This window comes from Platalea leucorodia (assembly GCF_965183815.1).
Source record: "Platalea leucorodia genome assembly, chromosome: 4".
Lineage (NCBI taxonomy): Eukaryota > Metazoa > Chordata > Aves > Pelecaniformes > Threskiornithidae > Platalea > Platalea leucorodia.
Window position 1 is genome coordinate 53,778,535 of NC_138826.1, and position 25,233 is coordinate 53,803,767.

Genomic DNA, 25,233 nt, shown 5'->3' on the forward strand with positions numbered 1-25,233 from the left:
ATTCATTTCTGCAGTTTTTCTGCTATAAGCAAATGAAGAACCTCATTCTGCATTCCACTGAACACCTCAAATCCCCTTGACAGTCAATGAACATCTGGAGTCCAAATGAACACAGAATTAATCCCCAAGGCTGGACAGCAAAACAGGTCAGGAACCATCCCTGCTACAAAAGTCACTGTGGAAATCTTGCAGCAGGTCAACCGAAACCAGGTTGCACTTCACCACTGGTTTTGTAGCCCAAGTTTTATTTTCAGACCAATTTCCCTTAACCAGCTCTTGCCCACAATATAGCATTAGCATAGCTATAAGTGCAATGACCTCAACTATCCTAATAAAACCTACAGCAAGTAGGTCCACCCATACTCAGTAGCAGGGCATTCCTAGGACATTCTTCTAACCAGATTCTTAGCACTCTTCACTCTCCCAAGAGTCTTTGGAGGAGTTGACGGTACTCAGCTCCTGGGGCTTTTAAGCCTTTCCTTTTCCTCCCATTGGGGAAAAAAAAAAGTAAAAGAAAAAAAAGGAAAAAAACCCAGAAAAACGAAAGAAACAAAGAAAGTCAACAACATACACATGCTCTCCTACACACACACCCCCACACAGAGGAAGAAAAAAGGAAAAAGGAAAGTTGTACGAGGTGCCAATCTGGAATGAAATGGATTTTTGAACAGACAGTCATATTTGGCACTGTCAGCAAAAGCTTGTGAGTGGCCCTGTGTCTCTCCAAGCCTTAATGCCCTTTTTACATCGGTCATGTAAAAATGTCCCCTGGAAAGTTCAGCTGCGCTGCTTCTGACATTATTTTCACAATGCTGCTGAATGGACTCAATGGAGAGATTCACTTTCCCCCACCCCAGTTCCACAAAGCACGATACATTAAGGACGTATTCCATTTGGCCTTCAAGTAGCATTTTTATGGTCCATGCAGATCCACGATTATTTTCCCTTTAAAAAGAATCAACAGAAAACAGAACTCTCTGTTGGAGAGCATGGAAATTAAAAACTACTGGATCTCCCAAACCAACTCCTACGATCCTCAGGCAGAAGACTGGATTAAAGGGTCCTCACATGGTTCTAGCTGCATTCTCAGTACACCACTTTTATGAAGAAACCAGAGCTGTAGAAATTCCTCTGGCATGGCGTGGAATCCAGAATCGGGCAAGACATTGTCATAGTAATGATGGCTAATAAACTTCCCGTGCAGGTCCACCGAGAACGGCCAGAAGCCATAAATTGTTACTTCTTCACACAGACCAAGGGCGGCACTGACCAGGAAAAGTCCCGTGGAAAGTCGTTTGGCATGGATACCTTTGCTCTTCCAGAACTTGCCAATGTCACGCAGGAAATTGGGGTTGGCGAAAAGGACCGCCTGCTTGGCACCGAAGTCCTCCAGGGTGTAATAGACACGTAGGGAGGGTCCTGTCCCCGTCTTCATCGAGAAGGCTGGCATGTAGATGTAGCTGTGGTTATACACCTTCACACTGTCCACAAATGCTTTTCGAGACCACAGCAGATTCTGGAACCTGTAAAACAACAGAGAAAAACAAGTTGGTCACACACAGGTTTTCCCAGTCATTTCAAAACCCAGCTAAAAGCTGCTCTTCATATACATATTTACAACTACCTGCACACCTTTCTCCAGCCCAGAGAAAGTCCAGACAAACTTCTGACTGTCTGACACTGCCTCTCTTCTAAAAACATAAACCTGAATAGACAGTTGAAACTACCTGGTATCCTGCTAACTCCAGAAACCAAAACGTTTCTGATTTCATCTTGTCAAAAAACCCTGAACGAACATTGACAGTTTTCCTGAAAACCAGTCATTTTTAGTGACATTTTTCTTTTTGTCCAAAACCCAACTTACTTTTTCAGGCACAGGAATCTTTAAAAGAAATGTTAAAGTCCATGTTGTTCTTGTTTCTTAAAGGCATACTAAAAAAGAATCCAAGTTACATGCTGAACAAGCAATGCCAAGAAATATTTAAATAGAAACTTTGGACTTATAAAATTCATAAGACTTGTAAGAATTATTTTTGTTATGCCTGTATAGTGATATAAGTTGCGCTACCACAGCAGTTAATTCTTGTTCTGGAACTGAGAAAAATCTCAAAGAACATACTTTGTTATAAACAATAAAACAGAAACCAATGAATTGTTTAGGATAAGTGGCACCACAAAAATTTAGCAACAAGCACCAAACAATATTCAGAGTTGGTGTTTAAGATGGCACGATTTACACACTGAGTAGGTTTAAAAGCAGCTGGTATTTGTAGCATGCAAGTTGAAGGAGAGACTAGTTGGCAACTATGAGGAGGGCAGCGTATATGTACAGATTATTTCTCTAATATGATAGTCTTCTCATCTCTTGATATAAAAACTACATCAGGTTGCAATTTGTTAAATTGCCAATAGCTGTTTGCTGATGCCTATTTTATCCCTGATGTTAGACTTATATACTACTCCAAAACCAGTATCCTGTCAAGACTATAACCTTTCCTTGCCATATGCTTCTGGATATGCCAAGAGGAATGAGACATCTGGCAGGAAATCCTAGGCCATTCACACACACCAAAACCTGGACTGATGTTTGACCTGTCCCGACGTCTGACACTGAACAAATCACATTTCAGTAAAATATTAAAGTATCCTGAATAAGTATCATTGGATGTAACTGATACAGAGGTCATCCAGAGCCATGGGTAAAATCCAATACCTAAACCACAAACTTGCTAAGTAACAGGAACACTTGCTGTCCCGGGGTGCTGACTGCATTGGAGGGTACCTTTGCATGAGAAAGTCACTATGATTTACTCTCAACAATCTGCTTTCTTTCCAGAGTCCACATAATCTTCAGAGCACCAATAAGTCCTCCCTGCCTTTACCACATGGCAGTGTCTGCAGGCTTCAGCACGCAGGCAAAGTTTACTACATTAAAAGCCACTTCTGCACAACCATCACACGCGCTCCTTTCATTGCAGCTGGGTTGCTCTCCCGCATGTGATCCCTAATTTTTTCTCAGCTCCCAAGTGCCCGTCTCGCCCTTGTTGCTGCCTCCTCTCTCTCAGTTTCCTGCAGCTACGGCAAATGTGTCATGACTGATTTCATAGTCACGCAGCAGAGGAGTCAGAACAAAAAACCTGAGACAGCAGCACTGGATTTTTTTTTCCTTTCTCTGGTGCAGGCAGAAATAGGTATAAGAATACCTTTTTAAAAGGGTTATGAAGAGATCAATTTTGGGTATAGACCTCTTTGAAACAACAGCAAGAATCACAACCACAACAAGATACACAGGTTTAAGTAGGATGCCAGATGACCTGAAGAAGCACCAGATAAAATTTCAGCTGAAACAATTGCCAACAATAATATAGCTTCAACAGCATTGAAAGCCCCATGAACATGTGCCAGGTTTTCAAAAAAATTTCAAAATTTCCTTCAAGTGGGATTATAATAAAGATGTTTTGAAGCAAACCCCCTGAAATCTGCCTGGGTCTTCGTTACTGTTTTGCTCTGCAGATCTGCTCCTACTGCATGGTGCTATTTGCTAATGGAGACGAAGCCACTGTCTTCCAAGCAAGAAATCAATTCAACCTGAATATACAAACCAATAAAAATAATTTCCTAACTTATTGCATTTGGCATTCTTTTCCACAGAAATAGGCAAGACACAACTGAATATAGAAGGCCAGCCAAGACAAGGGGCCCTGGCTGAAATTCATGGTCTGGCTGTAACTTCTCATATGGGCCCTCTCACTCCATTACTATCAGACCTTTAACTAAGAGTTCCCCAAAAGAGGCTTTAGCATCCTCTCTTCCTAAGGAGCAGCAAGACAACCTGTCAGATTATCAGGTATAGGAGTTGGGTCCATCCTATCAAACTTGTTCCATTTCCATCAGGACACAGTCACCGAGGGTAAAAAAAAAACCAACCTAGCTTAATACTTTCAATATTCACCTAGGCACTCAGAGCCTCAGTATCCAAACCCTGTTCTAATAACCCTAATTGCTTATAAAAGGTAGAACACCACCGGCAGCAGGCTTTTGGACTATCCCCCTCCCCGTAACTTGGGACATCCAGTGTGGGAGATGCAGGTTCAAACTTCCTTTGGCAGTAAGGGGAACCCGAGCACACAGCTTGATGCGATGGCGTCCCTGTACCTTGGCTGAGGGCAAGGCAGAAACAGGTCCTCGGTCACTCCTGGAAGCTGGTTTCACCGTGTCCTTTCCCGCTTACAGCCAGTTAACAAATTTCACTTCAGATGGCAAATAGACGTGGTTATTCTAAAACTGCATTTTTCAGCAAATTTACCATTCACAGAAAAGCACTGCGCAGCTCTAAGATGAATACATTAAAATTGCTCAGATACAGTCATAGAGGGCCAGAGACTGTCTCTGAATATTCATTTGCTCTCATTGCCACAACACGTTTACATTTCTTCTAGATGAATCTCCTCAAATGCCTTAAAGTAACGAGAAGTGAACGGCACTGCCATGAGAGCGGTGCATGGGAGGGACTTCACGCAGAAGGGTCAGCATTTGTCATGCTACTGCAAACTGTCCTTCAGGAACATCATCACCTCCTGGAACCCCGTGCCTCATTCAAATGATCTGGATTGCAGTGTAGGCATCACGCCCAGTTCAACAGATGGACATTATACAGGTGGCCAGGAGCCCATGTAGAAGCATAAAACATGCTGATTACGGCTGGTCTGATGGCCTAACATAGCCAGAAAGCTGCCGCCCATCTTGCGCTCCTCATAAGGGGAGATATTAGAAGCAAATGAAATTTACTGTTCCCCATTTGTAAAAATAGGAGCCCTGTCCAGCTTTCTGACATTTCACAGGCTGGTTAGAGGCTGAGAAATCTGGGGACAAACGCTGTGCATCAGCAAGTTTCTAGAAATGATACTGGAAGCTCAGGTGCGTTTTCCTTTAGCTCCCAATCCAGATAAGGAGTCCTGCAGGCAACCTCATTCCAGCGGTGGCTTTGGGGCTACCACACCGCATCCGTCCCAGCAGACAGCGAGGAGGCTGCTCCATGCCGGACAGAGAGACCAGGAGGGCTTCTCCTCCGCAGCTGACCAGCTCTGTAGCGCACGTGTGAGCATGACAACAGGGTTCCTTCCTGCTTGTCTTGGCATAAATGCCGCCAGCCTGGTGCAGTCCTCGCATCCAGATGGGCAGAAACTCCTTCTCTCGTGCCGATCCTTGCCCGGCCTTCTTTGAATGAGGAGCCTCTGGTTCCTAGTTAGAGCTGGCCTCTGCCTGAGATGCTTTGAACACTCGGTACTCCCAGAGGCACAGCCCAGAAGCTGTGCAGCTCCTCCCCACTCACAGGGCTTCAAAAGAAACCCATCAAATGATCCAGCCCCTCGTGCAAGAGTGCATCTCGGGTGATGTTATCTCCCCAGCTCAGCTCTGAGCAAGAAACAGCCGAGCGGCTTTCAGGGTCATCCTCTGACCTTCTGCAGTCAAGCTCACACAAACGCATGGCGGGTTGCCAGCATTTAGATAAAACTGGAGCTGGAATCTCCCGAGCCTTGAGCAGCACCTGAAGACTATGAGAGTTGCTCAGTAATTTGCAGTAATGCATCCCGGCAGCTTGACGGCAGCCCGGAGAGGTGCCAATGATGGTGAACGCTGGTGAAAGCAGATCACGGCATGCTCAGCTCAGACGCTTTACTTCCACTATGCTCATTAATGGACAGCAAGCAAATAAAATCATCAGCAACACATTTTTGCTGTCAGGTCCATATGACAGATCAACTTAAAAAGCATAACTTTCAACAGGCACGTGTAGGCACAGCTGCACAGATATCACAGAAATAATTTCCTTGATACTAGCTGGAGTTCCCTCAAATGCTGTGCTCTACCTTTCCAGAGAGAACGATGCATCATCCAAGAGAAAACTGTCACAGTACGTTGCCATGACAGTACAATCAAAGACTTAAGAGCATTAAGTGTTTTGGGGTTTGTTTTTAATCTGTTTTTAATGTTCTTATTGATGTTCTTTAGCAGATATTCAGGGACAGGACTGCTCTCTGGTACTAAGAGATGACTTCCAATAACCACAAAGAATTTGCTGCAGTGACATTGAGCTAACCTGCTTGCAGATAATAATGGCAGCATTTTCTCGCATCTTGGTTTCTTTTTGATCTCCCCGGAGAGTCACTATCTCATGCCTGTGATGATATCCCAGTCACTTACTGTGCTGGCATCTGCAAAGTCACAAGTTCAGCATTCTGGATTAATCACAAATTGACATAGGGAAAAAAAAAAATTGAGTAATGAGGGGAACAGCTCGGATGCCAAAGAAATAGTGTATTATTTTAAAATTAAGACAAACAGAGCTCAAGGGAATAGAGCAGAAGGCATACAAAGACTTATGTATTTGTCCCTATGGCAAAGGATAACCTTACAAAAATTATTTAGATAATTTGATGTCAGCATTAGCCAAGAATGATTTAGCAATTTGCTGCAGCTGTTGGAATATGCTTACAGCTGGGGTCACAACAAGTCAGCTTGCAACCACACATCTGAACTTCCATTGAAGTGACAGAGGAGTTTTACTGCACTCATTTCTCAGAGTGCTTTTATGCTTTCAAATAGTGATGCCCTCCTTAATGCCCTGTGCTCCCATTCATATCATGCGCTTCTTGATTATCTGCCCCTTTGGGGCTTGTGTAGCCAATCTTACTAAAACACAGGCTGTGTTTGAATTAACAGCATACTAGTTTCCATGTGCTCATTCTCCACATAGGCACTTTTCGCATGTATGAGGTGCAGGGTAGACTATTCTACTTGTCCACACAGGGAACCAGAAACGAGCACTTAAAGTACTGTAAATTGACCCCCTTGTTTTATCCCAGCTTCCCCAACTACACAAGCCATTGTTTACTTAGCCTAAGGACAGCTACCTGCCTTAGGATTCAGTTATAATCCCATTAAAGTCAATGGCAAAACCAACTCTGATCTCACTAGAAGTATGCTCGGAGCCTCAGGCAAAAAAAAATCAGGCCTGCAGCGCGCTTCAGAGTGATTAGAAAAGGTATGAAGTAACATGAGCAATTATAAAGGCTGATCATTAAACCAGTAAAATTACAGATGCCAAACATTCTCCATCAACGCAGAAGGCTCTTATTCCTGTGGTAGATCCCAGTGCTTTGTCTAATCTCATGCCAAACAGCTTCAGCATGAGGAATTCTCCCCTGTTTTCACTGCTTGCCCTTCCACAGGCACCAGGGTCACCCACTCGAGAGCTTGTGGTATGGATGAAGTGATGGTATTCCCATCTTTTCCCTTCCCTTTGCTCTCCTCTCTTGTCACTGACTGCCCTTTATGGACCCAAAGACAGCAGATCTTCCACTCAGACTCTCAGCAGAGATGCTCACTCTTCTCAGGGTATGACTCTCTCCAAAACTCACTTCAGCTCGTCCCTTAGGCACAGCCTGAAGCCTGCTGAGACTCCACACTGCCTCCTCTTCGTACGGACGGAGGCTTCCAACCACGAAGAACCTGTGCTTTCCTCTCATCTCTGGTCCCAAAGATTAAAGACAAACAAATTAGCCTGATTCTCCTTTTTATACACCTTTTCAATGGCTTTTTCCAGGTCAGGGATTCTGGTCACTCCCACCATCAGCTCCAAAGACCCAAAACCAAGAAATACACTCTTTCCACAATGACTGCAGACTGCATCTTTCTCCATCAGCCTGTTTCTTAACGACACGCTGTCCTTAGCACATGACCTTCAGAATAATTTCATGCACTCCGAAAGTCCAGTTACATATTGCAGAGGTGGGCTCTGACCCCCATGAAGAGGCCAGCTCCCCTTCTGACTGAATTCAGTATTAATTAGGGGGTTTTTTAAACCTCCAACCATTACTGCTCTTACGCTGTCGCCCTGGGAATACTATATATAGTGCCAAGGGAAAGCTGACTCTCTGTTTTTCAATGGAACACAGAGCTATCCTGTACACCAAAGCAATGAAACATTAAAATCAGTGTTCATTGGTATTTTGGGACTGTGTGTGATCCTTATTCTGCCAACTCAAATTAGAATGTGCTTTTAATAGCTACTCTTTCCAAAACCAGCAGAGCTAAACATCAATCCTTTCTGTTATCTGACAGCTTGAATCTTAGCTTTCAAAAGATGAGCTGTTCATCTTAGCTTGACTCTTTGAAGATTGCGGCTGCTAAAGTCACACACAAGTGGAAATAATATAAAAAGATAGCCAGAACAGCATGGCTGTAAACTACTTGTACTGTCAAAATGAAATTGCTGCCTAGTATTTCTAAATCTTCTGAATACTTCACAGCTCTTACAGCTGAAAGTCTGGAGGATGAGAAAATAGAGAATCAATGAAATCAGCTAGAAAAAAAAAGTTACAGAACTAAGCCTGATATCTTTAGCACTTAATTTCACTGGACTGTAGCCAGAGTGAGCCTGTGAGAAGAAACATAACCAGATCACACATTTTCTCAGGTTTTAATGGGAAAAAGGACTGCAACAAAGCCCAAATATAGTCTGCAGGAGATTTACTTCTGATCAGCATGGGTTCCCTAAGACAGTCTGCTGCGGCTTTGGGACAGCAACCAAAGAGGAACAGAACAGCGCAGCATCTCCTGCACACCTAGGTCTTTTGCCCAGCTACTGTCCCGACACAGGTCTCTCTAGATCACTGCCCGCAACAGCACTGCAGCAAACACAAAGCTAACAACATTACGCTTTCCTGTCCATGCTGGCCTTATATGCTTTGTAACCCAAATATAAAGCATCCCAAATGATTACAGCCATGAAAGACCTATTCATAGCTGAGAACACTTTTGCTAAGTCTTTTGAGTTTTCTCTTTAACATCATGACATCCTTCGCATATTAATAATTTGCAAATGCCAGGGAAGGTGACATTCAACTATATCCTCTCTTCAGCCGCCTAGAGCTCTTTCCAAAGAGAACTGGATAGAGAGAGAAAACAGCAATGTTTGAATTGAATGTGTTTTCTTTTTAAAGATGCTCTGTGCTACAAAAAGTGTAGACTGAAGAGAAATTATTTAAACCAGTAGATGCTTCGACAGGCATTATGGCAACAACTGTAACTAGGATAGGTTCTTTTTTAAGTATATGAGCACCTTTTTTAAGCTACAGTACATGTATCACTGGTGATCTCCGAGATCATGCCACATGGCCTGCAGCTGGAGTGCAGATCCCTGTTAAACAACACTGTCAACTAAAAGCTTGATAATAGAAACAGTTGTTCAGAGCCCATAGGAATATATGGTGAATCTACAGTATTTTAAATGGGGTAAAATCAATTCACACAACTCTCAAATATGCAAAAGAAGAGCTCTGCATTTCCTCTATTAGCCATTCCCTCTGGGCAACCTCACCTGTTTTGCATCCGTAGGGCAATGAGCACTGCAATTGAGCAATGAATTACTGGCCACCTGAGTATAAGCAGAAGAGGTGATAAATTGCTCTGGAGCAGTTAGATTAGCAGAAGCCAAACGTGAGGCTAAAAGATAGAAAAAGAGAGAAATAAACAGCAGCTCGACAGACAAGGAAGTCCCTTTATCCAGTCCTTGGCACAAGAGCTCATGCCATTAGTAAAATCCCTGGAAATCAGCCAGGAGAATTCAAGCCAGCCCAAGGACTGCAGCCATAGACCTTGAAGTCACTACCTCCAGTGATCTTTCAAAATGTCCCTTCTGAAGAAAGACTTTACTTTCATCTAATATCAATTTACAGCGATATTTCTCAGCAATTCTGGTGCTGTTCAATAGAAGCATTAGTAGATGCTTCTCAAGGCTTCCGACAGCATTTGTGATGTGTTGATTTGCCGCACGCTAGATCTTTGAAAGAACCCACTCTTTCCTCTGCAGCTTATATACAGGCACCTAGTGAAGAGTAAGAACATGACCAGTATATTTTAAACTGCACATCCAAGTATTTTCAGCTCAAAAGATTTCCTGATACTGGTGTAATTTGTCAATGCAGTAACCCCAGTGAAGCTTACTTCCGAATACTTGCCTAATCTCTTATTCTCCGCATCCTTCTAACCAATTATTTCACCAATACCTTTCCTCTTATGTCATGATTGCCTTGATCCCTTTGTCAAAAGCCTTTTAAAAATTCAAATAGACTTTATCTACTGCATATAGATTACCGTTATCCACATGCATCTATTCAAAGAGCTCCAAAAGTGTTACAAGGTAAAATTTCCCTTGGACTCAACAGTGCTGACTCTTCACAAGAGCACATACATTTATCCAGGTGTTCACTAATATTATCTTATAATAAAGTCTCTACCAATTCAGCTGGTAGAGATGTCAGGCTTACAGATCTACTTGAACTATTTTTAATTTGAACTATTTTTAAACACGGGTCCCATTTTTAACACCTTCCAGTCTTTAAGTACCAAGGCAGTTTTAAGCGAGGAAGTACACATGACTGTTTTTTAGCACTCATGAGTGAGTCTAGTCCTGCCAATACGTTCACATCCATCCTGTATCTATACCATAAATTCTCTAATAATTACCTCAGTTTCAGCCTGCTGAGTCTCCCCATGGGCACAGGCAATGTCCCCACCTTCTTACACAGTGAACACATGCAAATATAGCCTCCCTGTTTCTTCTCTGAGCACTTCTTTTATACCTGGTCATCAATTGACCACACACACATGGCAGGTAGGGGGTGGGGTTTTTTTTGCTCTTTTTTGGCTTGTGCTGTTGCTGGAAGGAGGACGTAGCATTAGGTTTTCATTCCTCTAGTTGGAAACTTTTTCTGCCTGACACATAGATAAAATGTTTCATCAGCCAGAGCTTATAATAAATTCCATTTCCTTTGGAAACAACTTCAGCTCTTGGTAGGATGTTTCTCCGTTTCCATTAATCTCCCTTTTCTTTGCCTGTTAGTGATGTCAACTTCCTTTTACCTTTTCTTAAGGCTTGATAGATGCTCCTAGCACTCTGCTTCCAGTATGGTACCCTTAGGAGAGTCCACTATTTTGAGTAGATCATCCAGATATATTTTCCACGATGTATGGTATTTAATGCTGAGAATGCCACTTAAACTTCTTTTCAACACGATTAAACTGCCAAGGTTTCTCCTCAACTGTTAGTACAGCCTGTACTCAATTTAAATTGCTATAGCTAGAACAATCTCAACAAAAAAAAAATCAAAGTACAGATAGCTGAAACATGCTGGAGCTTTTGCTAATCTCTTCAACTGTTTTGATACCTGTGAAAGTGCTAGAGTTCCTTCTCCTTTTTTCCCCTCATTAACTTCATTCAAAGGAGATACAGTGTAAAAGAAGTAAAAATCAAACTTTTTTTCTTTTAAGGTAGCAGGAAATAAATGCTATTTGCTAGGACAAAATAACACTTTTGAAAGGCGGTGCATGTCACTGAGTACAGCCCTCTATGCACTGGCTGAGGAAAGTAGAACAAAAATTCAGTTCCCTGTTTCTCTTAGTTTCCAAATGCCAGAGAAAGGTCAATGGTATTGATACTACAGCAGCTTTGTAACTGTAGTTGGTATTCTTCCCGTGCCACACTTCATATAACACACCATAACACACCATAGATGCAGTCCCACCTTCTCACATTCTGAAATACCAGGCAAGAAAACCTTTCTCTCTTTTGCCCTCTCTCTGTTCCCTCAGGGAAGAGTCAATAACAACGAATTGCCAGAACTGGATGGAGCTTGACTCCAGAAGACAACACTGGAAGGATGCTCACCTGGGCAACGCAATCTCGGATATCAGCAATGAGTGAAGAAGGGTCTTTCAATCCCTCTTGTTAAAGCTAATTTTACTGGACATACAATACTCATTAAATCAGAGAGGAAGACAAGAAGAGGGTGACCACCTAAACTGGTGGCGGAGTCACGCAGCCCTCAGGCCCTCCCTGTTCAGTCACACAAGCTGGAACAGCATCAGCAGATGATGCTGATGGCACCAGCCCAGCATGCCCCCTTGATGACGGTTAGGACTGCCGCCTACCAGATGAGAGACAGAGGTTTAAGTCCCCGCACACAGAAAAGGGAACTGAACTTGTGCCTACCACAGCTTCAGTGACTGAGGTGACTACTCGCCTCTCATAAAACATGGCATCTGCCTTGGCCAGTTTTCTGGACCGAGCTCTACGTTGTTCAGCTGAAACTGCTCAGCCTGGTTTTGTAAATTGCTTGGGGAAAACTTAAATTATATTATCTGGAAGTTTTAGTCAGGAAAAAAAAAAAAAAACCAAACCATCTAGCCTTAGCTTCATTTCTTTTTATTTGACTCAGGCCATTGCACCAATTCCCTTCATGAAGGTGCCAAAACATTACTGCAGCAGGAGTTAGACCCACTGATATCACATGGGTTGCGGAGGAGACAGTAAGCACCTTAACAACAAGTGCTGTATGTGAAACTATGGTCAAACTATAAACTCCTGGGTTTGTACTCCTTTGAGCTACCTTTCCTCTCTGAAACTCAAAGAACATCAGCTTTTACAGATGTTCACATTCAAATGATAAAGGAAAGCAAGTTGCCATCTCCTACAGAATCAAGATTCCTTTCAGATTCAGGCAGCAGAAAAAATAAGCTCCTTTTCTTTAATGCTCAGAGTAATTAATACCGAATTACAGTAGAAATTCTGTCAAAGGATTTCTGACAATCATCACATTAATACTAAACAACTTCCACATGCTTTATGTCATTACAATAAACACCATCGATGTGAACACAGATTAAGCCATTATTTTAAAGTATTACTGAATAACAAAAACAGGAATAAAAGCCACCATTAGTGGCTTGTCTCCCTGAAGCAGCAGTAACACATTACCTGAAAAAATTTTAGATTTTTTCCTAACAACCAGGCTAAAGGGTATTTTCGAGTGAGGAGGAAGGTATGGTCTGGGGTCTACAGCACAACTCAGAAACAGGAAAACAGAATACCTTAAGGGCATCCGTTTGAGAAGGCCAAGGTATTTTTCCGATAAGGCCAAACTGTAGGTTTGAAAATAGCTGTAAATGTCAAGTCTGTCAGCAGCTCTGAAGAACCTGAGGTTGGCCATGAATCACGCGGGACAAACAACAGCCACGGCCATAAACTCCCCCTTGAGGAAGTGGTTACACTCCCAGAAGGTTTCCAAATGCCGGAGGATCATTCAGTGATCAATGGCTTTGACCGATAGACTTTTACGTTCCTAGCAGCTCAGTACACGTATTCCCAAAGCAGCTAATCAAACAGTACAAGTGGTGAAATTCAGCCTCTTGTTTTACAGACAGGGGCCAGAATAGTTTGTATGATGATGTGCAACACTCAGGAGCTATTGTTGAGGTTTTTATCCAGAGGCTTTATCCAGATAATGATCTGGAAAACAAATACACTTTTTAACAAGCAATGTATTTTTATCTGAATTTGCCTCAAGGCGAAGATTTCCCTTCCCTACTCTGCCACTCCAATAAGCCACAGGGCACAGTGCTGCTTTGCTTTACCAAGCTAGAGCCAGGAACCTTATGTGCTCCAGCAAATCTAGCACTTTGCTTGTAATACCAAGTCCTCTTCAGACTGGTCCTGCTTGTTATAAAAATTAGACCATTTCTTCTACCTCCCCCCACATCTGCACTTTTTAAAAAGAACAACCTAAGAAATGCGGCATTTTAAAAGATTCCTCTATTTTTAATATACCTTGAAATGAAGTAGAAATATGATGATTAAGGTCCTGTCTTGATGCTTTAAATTGACACAATTCCCCTGATATCAAGGGATTTACACTAACTTTCATCAAATGAGTACAAAGGTCAGTCTTTGTGATATCATATGCCAGATACTTAAAGGTTTCAGAAACCACCAGTAAGCTGCATTATTCAAGAAGCACACTGCGAACATACAACTAAAGACAATGATACTATTTGGATGCACAAGGCTATGGAGATGATTCATTCAGCATAATCATTTGCATTCCTGAACCTTGGATGTTTAATGTACCAGGAGAAATGAGGGATGGCAGCAACTGTGCTGGAGCATGAAGTGAGAAAACAAAACTAAGACAGCACACTGCACCAGTGCTCTGGCAGAGGAGTCCCGTGTGTTCTGTTCCAGCAGCCATACCCAGTTCCATTTCCAGCTTAATGGACCTAGGAGCGTGGAGTCAGAAGCATAAACAATTTGCATGAGGGCATACTAGTGTGCCTAATGAATTTCCTTTCAGAAAGCCAGTCGGCAAAAATAGTTCAGCCAATACATGCCAGCTAGTTCTCTGGTTTATTTTTCTCAACGCTATTCTCTGCAGTCCCAAGTGCTGGAGTACCCGGTACACACAGGGCAGATGCATGACCTAGTTCAGCTATGGTATACCAACCACCAGGTCTCTTGGGAGAGCCCAGCAGTGGTATCTTTTTCACCACAATCTAACTTCAATTGTTTGTGAACAACTCGTTTGTATGTAGGGACATGTACAAATTTCCCCCAACAGACAGGAGAACAAAGGTGCAGGTACAAAGGACCGTAGGGATCGCCTGGGCTTACGGTGGCTGGCTCAGGCACACGCTGCAGATGCTCTGGCAGAGCTGAGATGCCAGAAGGGAACCCAAGGAGGAATGGAGACGAGGCAGAGCAAAGAGCTTGTTGGAAATCCTGCAGTGTCAGCACTGTAAGAGATGCTGATTTCAGAAGGCTCTTGAGGAGCTTCCAGCAGCCCAGAAATGCTTCCTAATGTCCTGTAACTAACATAAAACCTGTAATAAAAAATCATATGCTACAACTGTCAGATGTTCAAAAAAAAAAGCACAAGAAATCATGGACATCGCCAGTGTCCTCTTGCCTCTAAACTATGACAATATTTGCTATTAAAAAAGCTCACAGATGATCTTAAAAAGCCATCTGTGGCTTGTACTGCAAAATCTATGAGCAGACCCACAGTTCACACTAGTGACATGGAGAAAAAAGTTCTTGCTCAGCCCAGATACAAAGATCAGTTTTCTCCCAGCACTTTCTTTAAACTATTTCTCCTTTCCAGCTCAGGACACCCAAGGTCCAGCTCTCAAACCCCACCCAACACAGTTCCAACTCAGTGGACTCAGTTTCTAAGCCTGGATGGTTCAGACCTGCACAAATTGAGACATTCAAAGTCAAATGTACAGGCAATGAGCGCAGCCATACCATCTTCACTGTCTAAGCCTTGTTCTAAAAATTATCCTACCTGAGAGAACACCAAGAACTTGTACAAGTATCCGTTTTCAGGGTGACAGTTTTGTACAGCCATACCTTATAACTGCTGGGGACCCAGTGCTGTAATAGTGCTGAGAAATTTATTGTCCCTGTTAAATTAAACAGGACCTCAAAGCCAGCAGAAGCGCTGGATTCCTGATGGCTCACATAGCTTAACGATGTCAGCTCACCCTTTGGCTCTGTTCCAGGTGCCCCAGCTAGTTCTCGTCAAGACAAATATGCTACAGGGACTGAATCAATGTCCTCGTAAGCCAGTCTGCGCTGCTCGGCATTGGAGCCATGGACTGGTCCTTAGCCCTCTCCATTTACCAGTGTAGCTACATCTCCACCGCACACCAGGTAAGGGAAGCGCACCAGTGCTGTGCCAGAGAGATGAGGAACAAGCTGCATTTTGCCACTGTCACAAGCCGTCTCGGGGACTACAACTGGGAGCCTAGGGCAGCGCAGGGAGGCAGACAGCGGACCTGTCTTTAGGCTGCGTAGCTTTACTGGCCAGGAACAACCGATGTGGGTTAGTGATGTCGTACAAGTCAGTCCGGGATCTTACAAGGGAATTAAAAGCAAAGCCCTGAACACTGCCGCTCTGAGTCCCCACGCTGGTAAAAGGTTCGTGATCACGCACAGGTACAGCACACACATGGGCCTACTGAGCTGAGCCCGCCAAGGGCAGTGCTCTGCTTTCCTGCCAGGTTCACATCCAAAACTGGGAGTAAACTTCACGCTCCAGATATTGCCTGCAGGAAAAAACCAGGGCAAGGCCACCGAAGGCTGGGGAAGGGGCAGAGCCCTGGTCTCGCCCGGGCTGTACCAAGCTGCTATCTCAGGGAGGAAGGACCCTGGGAAGGACAGTAACCAAGTGGCTCGTTTTGAAGGATCACAGTAATGTATTCCCCACTCTAGCAGGAGGGGACAGAGTATTGTATAAATACCCTTTACAGGACAATCTGTGCACTGTCAACAGTTTTTTATTTTACTTTTACATTTCTGCTGAGTATGGTGCTATATGCTTTCACATGCTTTCAACTTCCATATGCGTACAAGCTCCCACTTAAAATATCCTGCTTGTCATCTTCCCAAATTTCATTTCCTTTGGGAAAGTTCCTGTAGGCACCTTCTGATTTGCTGCCCTGGATCATGAAAAAACCTTCAACTTTCTTCCACGACAACATTCTGAAACCTCACAGCATGATATATTTTCTGATATAAATGTGATAGATTAGCAGCCCATACCCTCCACACAGAAAGCTCATTAAAAAAAAAAAAAACAACTTTGTCACATTTGAAAACCAATGACGATAAAGAATAAAATTCTAGGATTACAATATTCAAACTCACAATTTAAAAAGTTACGTTACCACTTTTGTACTTCTAAATATACAGCAATATTTTAAATAAAGCTCCCAGATAATTTAAAAAATTTAATTTGTATTGGAAAGCTCCCTATTTACATTTCTGTAACATCTGCCTTGAGCATTCACAGCTAAACCATAACTTACCAAGAAATCTAGCACGTAAGAATAGCTTATTACAACCATAATGGAAGAAGTTACTTTCTCATTTTCCTTCCACAAATCCTGATATTTCAGTGGCATAAAACTTTTAAGCATCTGCACTGCTATTTGTGTGTTTGATGGAAGATTATTGGCTGTTTTAGTGAAGTACATATTAGCTAAGAAATCAATTAAAGCTGACGAAATCATTTTGCTAAGGGTTTTTCAGCTAGTACGCTAGGAAAATTGTGTGACCCACACGCTGGGAATTGGCTACACAGGTAAATAAAAACTTCAGTCTATTTTTCGATCTCCCTCTGGTCTCAGAGTCACTTGAAACTACTATTATTTTTCCATTGCTACTGAAATAAAATGCGTAGATTCAAATTCTACTTTTAATTCATTCTGGGGAAATTTTTCTTCCATGAGAACCGAATTATTCTCTGCCCTATTAAATTGCACTACACATACTGACAGCTTGATTTTCTCCATCCCGCTTTATGTTTCAGAAGACCATTTGGTTCTCTCTCAGCGCAATGACAGCTTTTGGCAGGTTTCCGTTTCCTCTTCCAACAAACCAGCTATTGTGGAAAAACGATGAAACCGAGATGAAAAATTCCCATGGATCAGCTTTAACCTACCAAAGTGCTCCATGTATCTTGAAAATCACTGTGCTTTCACTATTTACTCTCTCAAATCAGAAATTAAAAAAGAATCACTGCTAGAGAAAAAAGAAAGAGAGGAGGCAGGGAGTAGAAATTAAGTATTAGGGCGGCACATCTCTCATTTAACTAATTCTGTAGAAGTTCTTGCCTGCAATGCATTCCAGACCAGATGGCAGAAAACTGCCATGAAAAACTGATTAAAACAAAGTTCCTCAAAAAGAGAGTGACCGAAGTTAGTACGAAAGCAGTTTGTGCCATTTGCCATGTTATCCAAATGAAGAAGACAGAACTACTTTCAATCATTCAGCTTTTCCCCAAAAGCTATATATGATAGAGAAACTCAATCTTTAAGTTTGAGTGTGTCTAACTTACCTGGGAAGATTCACATGGGAAGGAATACTATTCCTTTCCTTTTATAGACATGTGCATTTGCTCATATAAACTGTAAAGACAAAAATCCACAGAGGATTTATTGGCTTAAAAATGAAAGTTTTACCCAAAAAGCATGTACAGAAATCAGAATTCATTATTTTTGTAAGTATAGCTACTCTCTTTAAGAAAAAAAAAAAAAAAAACAACTTTTTACTGCTTTTTCTTCCTGTTAGTTTTGAGAAGCCAAGAAAGACAGGGAGTTAAGCCGACTTTTCTTACGTCTTACACATTATCAGCTCAGTTTCTTAGTAAGGATTGCGCCCACCTCCCATTTGGCTGTTTCTGGGCAATGGATCTGAGCTCAGCTGAAGTCTATTATACTTCTTGCAGAGTACCAGAAGAGGATAAAAACAAGACTGCCAACATTTTTAAATCACTCTCCATGTGCTGGAGATTGCAGGATGCTTTCCTCAAAGGATTTTTCAATTTCCCACTGTGATGAAGCAGTGAAAGAATCTAATGGGTGAAGACAGAAGACATGATCTGAAAGGCAGGATTAAGCACATATGAATGCCCCCTGCGCTTGGTACTAAATCCGGATGGGTTCATCATGGCAGAGAAAAAACTGAGGATCCTGGAGGCTAGCTCGAGTGGCAAATACAAAAGAAACAATTCATCATGAAATTTGTGTTTAGAGTTACGAAAAGGGATTTTCGTTCTTGGTAGAAACACTTATTTCTGGCACGTACTTCCCCTAACATTCTTTCTCCTCATGTTAGTCTTTAGGATGTTTCTGCCTAGATCTTTGGTTATCTTAGTCAGCATAAAATATTATTTCCTCTTTCTACTCCAATCTGCTATTTTCAGCTGCTACCTTTTTTTTTCCGGTGTTGCTGGAACAATTGCATAAATCTTTCTACCCTGCCTGTGCTCCTCTCTCCCTTAACATACATCCATCTGGTTCTTATATACTCCTTCACTAAATACTTCAACAACCAATTTTATAAAAGCTTTTTCTTCTTTAAAGTTTATACGAAGAAAAGATACTACAGGGTTCTATTTCTTTTTAAAATAGCTTTTTAGTTCCTAGACAAATTGAGGAGGAAATAGGAAATGTAAGGGTATGCGGAAGGAGACCGTCTGCTTCTTTAAGGCTATCTGGTCAAGGATCTCTTCAATAAATAATTTTTTTTTTTTTTAAAGGGGTAGTAAGAAAACGAGAAATCCATAAACAAGAACATACAGGGACACGACCCTGACTGACAAATGGTAAGGGAGGCAGCGAGGTGAACCAAACCTGGTCAGTCACACTAATCAATGAGGGTATGAGGGAGTGTGAGAATGTTTATTCCAGCAAGGTTGTCCGATCAAGAAAGTCCTAAATCGGGACAATAAGAAAAGGGGAAGACCAAAAAACCCAAACATACAGGGACACAGACCTGACAGAACAAACACGGAGACAATCACAAGAAACAAAGCTCGCCACTCACACTCATTGGTGGGCTATCGAGAAACTGCAGGTGCTACTACCAGAAGATCGACCTGGGCTTTGCAACTGGAAACCAGAGGAGGTCCCGGGCACTGGCCTGGGAGGGATGAGGGGGACGAGTACAACTACAGAAATCGATGAAAGGGTGGATGTAAGGACACGTAGGGGAAGAGGAGCAGGGAGGAACAAAGTGGGGGTAGACAGAAAAGGCTATAAAAGGGGCTGGTCATGTGTAAAACACTTGTAAATTATGCTTGTCTGGCTGAGCCCTGTGCCTTAACCCTGCAGTCTGTCCTACCTTCTTATTAAATCTTTTCCTATCTCTCTGCGTAATCTCACTCTCTATCCTATATGTGTGCATGCCGCAAGAACAGGCGCCAGCTTTTGGGGAGACCAGCGTGATGCACTGGGGGCCACAGCTGCTGGAGCCAGACCAGGGCTGTAGGCACCCCTGGGTCCGTGCTGCCAGCTGCTGAAGCGAAGGGAGGTCTCTGCCTCCAGCCACTGGGGCAGCAGCAGTTATGTCCCAAAAACCAGCTACTGGGGTGACTGGGGTGACTGAGGCACCAGGGGCTGGAGTGGGACTGTGGATCACAGCCCGCATGCCTGGTGCGGGCTGCTAGGGGCGGCGAGTGCCTGTACCTTCCCCAAACCTGGCGGGGGGCAAGCTGGACGAGCTGGCAGTATGAGGCTCTGGTTGAACCTGCAACTGGGAAAGCAGCAGTCACGTCCCTCAGCCCGGGCAGAGACCCTGGGACCCCTTGTCCCTAGGGCACCGGGCTGGGCTCCAGTGGCTGGGCAGGAGGGTCCTGGAGGGCGGTGGGAGAAGGCGGCAGGTCCCAACGCCCCTTAACAGGAAAAATATTTTTCTTGCCTTGGAAAGGAAAGAATAAAATGTTTCATTTTATGCTTTTATTTTTACTCAATGGAAAATGCTCTGTTTGGATTTGTTACCCTGCACATCATGCTTATCTATAGATGCATCTTCAATATATTCCAGAGAGGGCTCTTACCACTTTCTGCCATACAAAATCATTTCCTGACCTGAGATCTCCTGACTGCCATCCTTTTTTGTGTTTATACTTGGACCTTTTCGGTTTTTATGTTTGCTTCTGGACTTTTGGTTATCCTCCTTGCAGATCAGTTAGAAAATGTGAAAATGAACTTATTTTTTTATTGAATAAACTACTACTGTCTTGAAAAGACCTTGTAAACCATTTTTATGCCTTCCAAAATGGAATAAATTGTATTTTTCAATGAATAAGTTATTCTTCCAGAAAAAGTACCTCAGAGCTATCCAGAAGTTGCAGCCCCACCGCCAAGGCATGGGAGCTGTTTGTAACAAAAGAAAGAAGTTATGGATCCCAAACCTACTTCCTATACTGTGAAGGGCAATTAATAGTCCAGGTTCTGGAAATCCTTTCAAGACAGCTACATTCAAAATTATGCTCATGATATATTAATGCTTTATAACCACAAGCATCAGAAAGACATAGATTCCCTGATGAACGATGAACACAGCTTCAGAGCTCAGATCAAAAATCAAACCTTTATCTTTTGTCCTTGCCCACCCACCCTCTCCAAATCACAAACATTATATTAAAAGAAAATGCAAAGGAAAAAAAAAAACGTGGCTTAAACTCCAAGGACACTGGGCATGGACAGCCCCAGAAGAGCACTGGACTGAGAAAATCAGAGCAAGAAGGAGCCAAGATTGGTCAGTGATTAGGACACAGCTGTCCTACTCCATGCACAGACACACCAGGAAGAAAGCACGCTCTGAAACGAAATGCTGCTGCCCTAAATAACAGATGCTGTGATAGCCATGGACAAGCCGCTCAGCATACGCATGGTGGCTGTTGATGAAGAAGGGTAATGAGAAGGAAGGCCAGCAAGACATGCTCAGATACTTGAGAGGTTACAGGCTTCCTCGCAGACTCTTGCAGTTCTCTGCAAACCAGAGGCAGAAACTGTGTGCAAACTTAAAACACCTTTAAAAGCAGATTTTGCTGGATTAAGACTGTCACTGGTGCAAATCATATGCACATTTCTGATGAACGGGGTATGAACAGGGAATGTCAGTGAGCAAGCAGTCCTCGTAACCCTTCAATTGCTGATCCCAGATGGAAGCTCACCCATGCTGGCTGTATGGTGGGGAGCGGTCCTCCTAAGTATGATCTGTCTTCAATGTGACTGAGCGAAAAAGCACTGTACAAAAACCATGCCTCATCAGCTCAATGAGATAGATACACAGAAAGCTATAATTGAGACCAAATTATAATTGAGACCAAAGGCCAGAAGCAGACATTAAAATGCATGTAGAAACAAACAGCTCAGAGATGGTGAAACACAGAAACCCCCTTGTCACGCTCTAGAAACATATGCCATCGAAGAAAAGAGACAACTTCTTTCAAACAAAAGAGTCTGATCCAACTCCCAGAGAGCCCCAAAAGAAACTCCTGTTGCCTTCAGCAGACAGGAACACACTGCATAAATCAAATGTGGTAAGAACTGTCTGGAAAGTGAAGCTGTCATCGCTTGATGAAACTGGACTTATTATCCAGCTGCATCGTTGTCACACCAAGAAATTCACTGGGATGAAGTTATCTAAAGCTAACAAAGATTAATTCAATATCACCCTGATATATATCCCAGGTGAATGTACTTTTGAGATGATATATATCGGCTTAGCTTGAGAGATTGCATTTATCTTTGTAAATTTAGGGGATGATGGATCGGTATATTATGCACCAGCAATGCACCCTGAACATGTTATGACAAGTAATCTGCTTGCCAGCAAAGAATAATGCCTTATCTAACGCCGGGATCTTACACCGAACGCGCTGGTTAGACAACAGAATTACTGGAAACGACAAAAAGCCTGCCAGTTCCAACACTAACCGCATCCAAATCCCTGTGCTGTGCCTAAAGTGCTGAGGCTGCACCTCCTATTGAAAGATGTTATGCATTTGACATAGTTTCCCTGCCCCGATTCGGGAACAGGGAAGTGTGCTGTGGGACGGGAACAACGGACCAAACGCTCGCTGCCTGAGCAACGCTGCTGATGTCATGTCTGACTTCGGTGGAGTCACTCCAGGATTTTTCTCAATTAGGGCAAAATTAGTCCAGCAGCAGGATTTTGAAACGTGCACGCTTGTCAGGGGAAGGAGTAAAGGAAGAGAAGAGGAATCTCTGGGACCCTCTCCAAGCCTTTTGGAGTCAACAACGGTCCGTCAACCTCACTAGACCCTGTGCAAGAAACCAGCCGCAACCCCTGAACAATGACCACTTAAAAAACCTCCTCCACCTTTAACTACTTAGACACATAAATAAATATTGACAGGACATGTGTGGAGATGCCTATCGCGCAGAAAGCGACAGGAATGATGAAAACAAACAATTTCACTGCCAGCGCACTGAAAACACTGCAGCTGCCATCATGAATAAAAACAAAGCCCCATCAGCACAGCCTGAAAGCCTGCTTGTACAGCACAAGCGCAGGTGGTCAAAGATCAGGTATAATAGCGTCATACTGGTTTTTAACTCCCCAAGGCAATGTCTTGCCCAGCAGATGGCCCGTCCTCTTGCTTTTTCATTGTTAACACGTCGCTTGATCTGTTCAACGCACTGTCCTCACTCTGCAAAAAAATTGCACTGTGCAAAATTATCTCTACCTTGGAGCACTTTGAGCATGTTATGAAATGAGGTAGCTGCACGGACTAACATCGGCTAGCAGATGCAGACTATTTAAGTGGCTAATCATGCCTTTGTTGCAAAGCTGGGGTTGTAATATAATGAGACAAGCAAAAGGCAGAGATGAAAAAGATGCAAAGGTTACATAGACCACCTAGGAACAGGCTGAGGTCAGAGCCACACAAAAGATGCTTTGAGAGATGCAGCATAAAAGCAGAGTGAGCAAATTCCCAATAAAACATCAAAAAGCAATGATGTGGAAATAAATTTTTAAAACTAGCAGTGCACAAGCCGCAAGGGAGTCACAGGTTGAGTTCAGTTTATTAGAGGGTGAGAAAGACAATGGTGGCCTAAAATGACACAGGTTTATATCTAGGCATAAACACCTTTCTAAAATCTCTCCGTTGCCTTCCCTGGGCTATGGTTTGTGCCGAAAGGCTCCACAGGTGGCAGGGTTTCTCTGAACCTTTTCATGTTTTGCTAACATCTGCTAGCAAAATCTTTTCTCTCTCCTGGCACCGATGAACATTAATCTAGACCCTGGAGGCCACCACTGTCCCTACAAACTGCATGCTGGTCCAATGCTGAACATTTAGCTCCATCATCCAGCCACCTCCTATTTTATTAAGCAGAATCATAGGGCCAGTCAGCTGTTAGCTTAATCAAGAAAAGGATGTACTGGTGCCTATAATTCTAAAAAAATTGTTCGTGATGAACTCTGACATTTTCTCTCCTTTTTTTCTAGTTTTATCACTATTATCACGCTCAATAAGTGGTGTCTGAAATGGTTAGTATCGTATGTCCCCAACACAGGCTCTGCAATGAAAAGGTTACAGTTTAGGAAGGAAAACAAAGCAGACTTATAGACACTGTCAAGACACCAAATAATATAGAAGAAACATATCTCATACAGCTATAACTAAAGCCTCGCAGAATGCGAGGCACGTCAGGTATTTTGGCACTCTTTTACTGACCCAGCAAAAACAAAAGCCCAAGCACTGGTTACACAAAGGAATTAAACCCTCCGAAATATTGCAACTAGAGAGACATGTGAAAAAAATGATTTTTAGGAGATTTTGCAAAGAGTTCTTCATACCAGAGTTTCTCCAGCAGCTCAAGTGTGTAGTATGACCGTTTTACCCCAGCTGTGGATCTGCTGTTTGCGCATGCACGTGCTGGTGTATGTGCCGTGGTAATGTGGCTTAATGATTACAAATGGGGAGCTTGTGGTGTTACACGTTCTCCACTCCCATTAATCTCCTTGAGAGAAGATTCTCTCTGGGGAAAAGACAGACGAGGAGGAAGAAAACACACGGCACACTGTAGGGTGTGTTTGGCTCCTCAGAGGAGGGGCCCATACAGCCACAAAGAAGAGAAGCCAAGAGAAATGCGCACACTCTGAAGGAAGGGCAGTGTATTCTAAACACTGCACAATATGTGGAAAAGGAAAAGGGCAACCAGGCGAATTCTGCCAGGAAGCTACTTGAAAATAGAAGGAGGTAACAAGTGATTGACAGGTCAACACCAAAGACAAGGCAAGTGGAATGGGAAACCAAAGGAAAAGCAGAGCTGACAAGCTCGTTGCATTGTTTTAAATACTGATTTAAAGTGCAGAAACAAGGAAGAAAAGAAAAAAATCAGACTGCATCCAACTGCTTCTGATGTGAAATGAATGCGACACACCCACAATTTTGACTTCATTTTGTCACCCAAGGAAAGCTGCTGCTCGGCGGAACCAGGTGATTCCTGCTAACAGCAGAGTTTAGCAAGGAGTAAAAACGGCCATGGGAGCTGCTCCTGGGGATCCTGGAAGTCCCTTTGCCACGTCTGTGAGAGGGGCCACAGCTGCAAGTGCAGAGAGTGGTCTGCCTGACCTGCATCTCTCGCGCCGGCAGGAAAGCAAGCAAACCAAAAACCAGGGAGAGGGAGAGAATCTGCCTCCTGGTCAGTACTGCAGAGCATTTCTGAACAGGGCTTTAACTGCACAGTAACAATTAATCACTCCTTTGATCTAGCCACTATTTCTCTATATCACAAAACCTCTCAATACCTTCATCATGATTGACTGCGAGGGCTTTCCCTCAAAGGCCAGGCAGGCCAAGGACGTCCTGTATCATTAGGCTGATGAGGAGACATCTTTACAAATTATTTTGTAGCTAGGCTGATGAGGAGAGGCTGATTTTTGGTGGTTTGTTAGAGGTTTCAGGTTTTGATGAGCAAATGGCAGTGAATCTGCTGGGGCTGCTCCCATCTCCCATTTCAAACCTACCAACAACTTCCTCCAGCGTTTCAGGCTAACCAGCGGGCTCATAC

General features: G+C 43.1%; 1 protein-coding gene across 1 annotated transcript in view; it reads right to left on the bottom strand.

Annotated features, from left to right (window-relative positions):
- Nucleotides 1–1,036: 1,036 nt before the first annotated feature.
- ST8SIA1 (ST8 alpha-N-acetyl-neuraminide alpha-2,8-sialyltransferase 1) overlaps nt 1,037–25,233 on the bottom strand; it is a gene marked incomplete at both ends in the record, with an annotated part of 130,243 nt that continues 106,046 nt past the window's right edge. The window contains one exon of the mRNA XM_082310643.1: nt 1,037–1,523. Coding sequence (XP_082166769.1) covers nt 1,037–1,523 — 487 coding nt within the window. The remainder of the gene's footprint in view (nt 1,524–25,233) is intronic.